This window comes from Etheostoma spectabile, chromosome 6 (assembly GCF_008692095.1).
Source record: "Etheostoma spectabile isolate EspeVRDwgs_2016 chromosome 6, UIUC_Espe_1.0, whole genome shotgun sequence".
In the NCBI taxonomy this organism is placed as follows: domain Eukaryota; kingdom Metazoa; phylum Chordata; class Actinopteri; order Perciformes; family Percidae; genus Etheostoma; species Etheostoma spectabile.
The window spans coordinates 19,684,302-19,688,204 of NC_045738.1; the positions used below are offsets into that span (position 1 = coordinate 19,684,302).

Sequence of the window (3,903 nt, forward strand, 5' to 3'; positions counted from 1 at the left end):
GTGTGTGTGTATGTTCAGCAGTTGGTCAGATAACAGCTTCAGATAACATGTCTTTGATCTTTAGACTCATGTGATTGAAGACGTGGAGACGCCTGACAACGACAACACAGACTTGGACAACACTGGTAAATCTTTCGCCTTCTTCTCCTCGACCGTGCGCATCAATAACTTCTCCGAGGTTTAGTTCGGCCTCGTTTGTTTGTCGTTCAATGGCGTTTAGGAGATTTACAGTTCATTTTCAAACGTGTGAAACGGAATGTTAATCGCAATTACGATCTCAGCCCCCAATGATCTCAAAAAACCAACACATTATCGAGAAAAACGACTATTTTGCACGTAACGTTTTGCAAGTTAGCTCTTATTTTTTTGACTTGTGTTCAGAATGGGAAACAAAGTCAAATGGGAAAAGTATTAAAGGTATAGTGAGTAGTTTATGCCGCCCCCAGGGGGAATTCTAAGTCTTGACAACACCACTGTTGCGCGTTGATACAAGCCTTTCCTGACCCCCCCGTTAATACTGTTAAAGCGCAATTCAGCCGTAGAGGTCTTTGTTGTTGATTTTACATCATTTCACCTTTAAGTTTTTACAGAGACATTCTGAAGTGTTGTTGTAATGTGGCGTTTCTCTTAAAGGGGCGCTGTGCAGTTTGGGCAATTTCTTCACTATTTGCTCGCAGGTTTTCTGTACAGCTTTGGAAAAGATATTTGGCAACACTGTTGTAAAAAAACTTTACAGACAATAGCAAACATCCTGAGGTCACAATAACAAGACATACACAGAGGAAACAGAATTTATCCCAAAAGACATTTACAAGTGCAACAGCAAGAACGCCAAGTCAGCATCGGATTTGCAGGCTTCTGTTTGACTCAGTTGTCGCCAAATCTGAAAACTGAAAATGCAAGTCGGATGTTTTCTCGAGTCTGCCGTTTTCTCTTTGTCTGTTCCTCTGACAATGCTTTCCTAGCTTTCTGCTTCTTGTTTGTCGGCTCAGCCATGATGAGTGTGAAAAACTCCATCGTTACCTTGTTCTTATAGCTAGCCGGTTTCTGTACGTGGGCAGTGCCGTAAAGCAATTTGTTACATCGCCAGTTACATCACACGATACTTTGTGACGCTGAGGCCGGCTGAAAGTTACAAGGTTGTTTTTTCCGCTCACAGGCGTTGGGGGGGGGGGGGGGGGGGGGGGGGGAGACGACCACCATTCAACCCAAAACAAAAGTCATATAGCTATTCCAATGTTTCCGAAGTTGTTCAGTCAAGTTAAATTAAGCTAAAAAACACCTTCATAGTTCCCCTTTAAGAAAATCCTTCATGATTACTGTTAAATCTACAGACATCCTCTTTATCCAGAAATAATCATTCAGATTATTGGACAAGACTTATGAAACTGATTGAACATGAGCATCTTTTTTTCTTTTTTCTTTTTTTTATGAATTCAAGAGATCCAAATGAGCTGTCTTGAGAAGATGGAGAGCTGTCAGGAAGCCACAGAGGTAAGTGTTCATACCTGTACTAACCCTAACCCTAACTCCACCCACCACGCATCGGGAAGGCGTTACACATCAAAAACATTTCCAGCTTGTGCTGTAGAAGGCAAGATTTACACTAAAAAACCCTAATAAACTCAGTCCAGTAACTATTGGTTCGATTCATCATTGTTCCCTGGTAAGTGGAAATTGGTGCTGCAAGCGAAGCTTTTCCCAATCAACAACAAGTACATTTTCCTAATGGAGGAAAAAATATAACAAAATACAGGAAAAAGAAGTGGCCAATTTGTCCCTTCTTTTCAAGAGCATTTCAAAGAAAGTGTTTGCATTCAAGGTTTCTTTTTCCAACGACCGGTAGGTTGAAATGTGAAGGAAATCTTTTTATAGGTGGGTGAACTATCGACGTATAGACAAATGGCTTTCAACACACGCAGACACCGGTTATGTTCAAAGGAAATTCCAAACGTTAAGGGTTTCTCGGTAGAATGACTGCAGGCTCTGTGTAAACACGAAGCAGAGGGCCACTTTGAGTGCACTTAATGGGCGGTCGTGTTACGGACCATCTGTCCCCCCTCAGATGGACGCTCTGGTGAAGAAGACCTCTGAGATCATGGAGGTGGGCCTGAAGAGGACCAGGAGTGGACGGATCATCAAGTCTACTACGGTCAGTCAGCCACTCTACACTCAACAGCCACCAACTCTAATCTTACACACTTATATGACCTGGGAGACCCCTTCAACCTGGGGGAAAAAAAACAAGTTTTACCCTCTGTGATTGGGTCTCTTTGCTTTGTTCACTTATCTTTTTCAGACTGAGCTAAGGTTAGACTAATTGTACCCATGATGCTCTTTTGAGCATCTTCACTAGGTTCTTCACAATTAAATATGAGCTCACTTTTGTTAATTTTAATTCTTTATGATGTGTACATGATTCTTGAATATTGTGAACATAAACATACCCACTGTGGTCACAGTTACAGAAGGTGGGGAAAAGTGGCGAATATCATAATTAGGATGAAGTTATGTTGAAAATGATAAGAGATGAAAAATGAAGAGAAGCTCATTAGCACCGCAGATTCTTTCTTATACGTGTGTGTGTGTGTGTGTGTGTGTGTGTGTGTGTGTGTGTGTTTTTGGGGTTTTATGTGTGTTGGACAGGAGACAAACCTGACTGTGAACAGCCAGAAGCCGACAGCAATGAAGGACAAAGCGGTGAGAAACTCATCCTTACAGTGTTTAACAACTGATCCTGATTGAATATAAATCATTTAAATATTAAAGGTTCCATGACTGGTGCTCTTGGAGCTTATATAGACCTTAGTGGTCCCATATACTGTATCTGAAGTCTCTTTTATATAGACCTTAGTGGTCCCCTAATACTGTATCGAGTCTCTTTTATATAGACCTTAGTGGCCCCTAATACTGTATCGAATGTCTCTTTATATAGACCTTAGTGGTCCTCTATACTGTATCTGAGTATTTTTTTATATAGACCTTAGTGGTCCCCTAATACTGTACTGAAGTCTCTTTTATAAACCTTAGTGGTCCCCTAATACTGTATCTGAAGTCTCTTTTATATAGACCTTAGTGGTCCCTAATACTGTATCTAGTCTCTTTTATATAGACCTTAGTGGTCCCTAATACTGTATCTGAAGTCTCTTTTATATAGACCTTATGGTCCCTAATACTGTATCTGAATCCTTTATATAGACCTTAGTGGTCCCTAATACTGTATCTAAAGTCTCTTTAATAGACTTAGTGGTCCCTAAACTGTATCTGAGTCTCTTTAATAGACCTTAGTGGTCCCCTAATACTGTATCTGAAGTCTCTTTATATAGACCTTAGTGGTCCTCTAATACTGTATCTGAAGTCTCTTTTATATAGACCTTAGGTCCCCTAATACTGTATCTGAAGTCTCTTTATATAGACCTTAGTGGTCCCCTAATACTGTATTTGAAGCTCTTTTATAGACCCTTAGTGGTCCCTAATCTGTATCAGAGTCTCTTATATAGACCTTAGTGGTCCCTAATACGTATCTGAAGTCTATTTATATAGACCTTAGTGGTCCCTAATACTATCTGAAGTCTTTATATGACCTTAGTGGTCCCCTAATACTGTATCTGAAGTCTCTTTTATATAGACCTTAGTGGTCCCCCAGACTGTATCTAAAGTCTCTTTTATAGACCTTAGTGGTCCAGGTGGAGGCGGGGGGTGTGACCTTGACCAACTGCCACTTTGCTTGTTTGAAAGCCATGATGTCTCTCTCTCATGGGTGGTCCAAATCCTCTAGGCGAGCAAAGCAGAGAAAGGGGAGGTAACCTTGCCCCTTATGACCTCATAAGGAGCATTTATAGTCACTGGGGGACCATAGACAGGCTGGGGGAACTCATATTAATGTTAAAAAACCTCATAAAG

At 40.9% G+C, this 3,903-nt stretch overlaps 1 protein-coding gene across 4 annotated transcripts in view; it reads left to right on the plus strand.

The window, feature by feature from the left end:
• The window catches only part of hormad1 (HORMA domain containing 1), a 17,810-nt gene that overhangs the window by 6,809 nt on the left and 7,098 nt on the right, over positions 1-3,903 (plus strand). For all 4 annotated transcript variants that reach the window (XM_032519612.1, XM_032519613.1, XM_032519614.1 and 1 more), the window contains exons 12-15: positions 65-125; positions 1,442-1,494; positions 2,066-2,152; positions 2,647-2,700. In XM_032519612.1, coding sequence (XP_032375503.1) covers positions 65-125; positions 1,442-1,494; positions 2,066-2,152; positions 2,647-2,700 — 255 coding nt within the window. The remainder of the gene's footprint in view (positions 1-64; positions 126-1,441; positions 1,495-2,065; positions 2,153-2,646; positions 2,701-3,903) is intronic.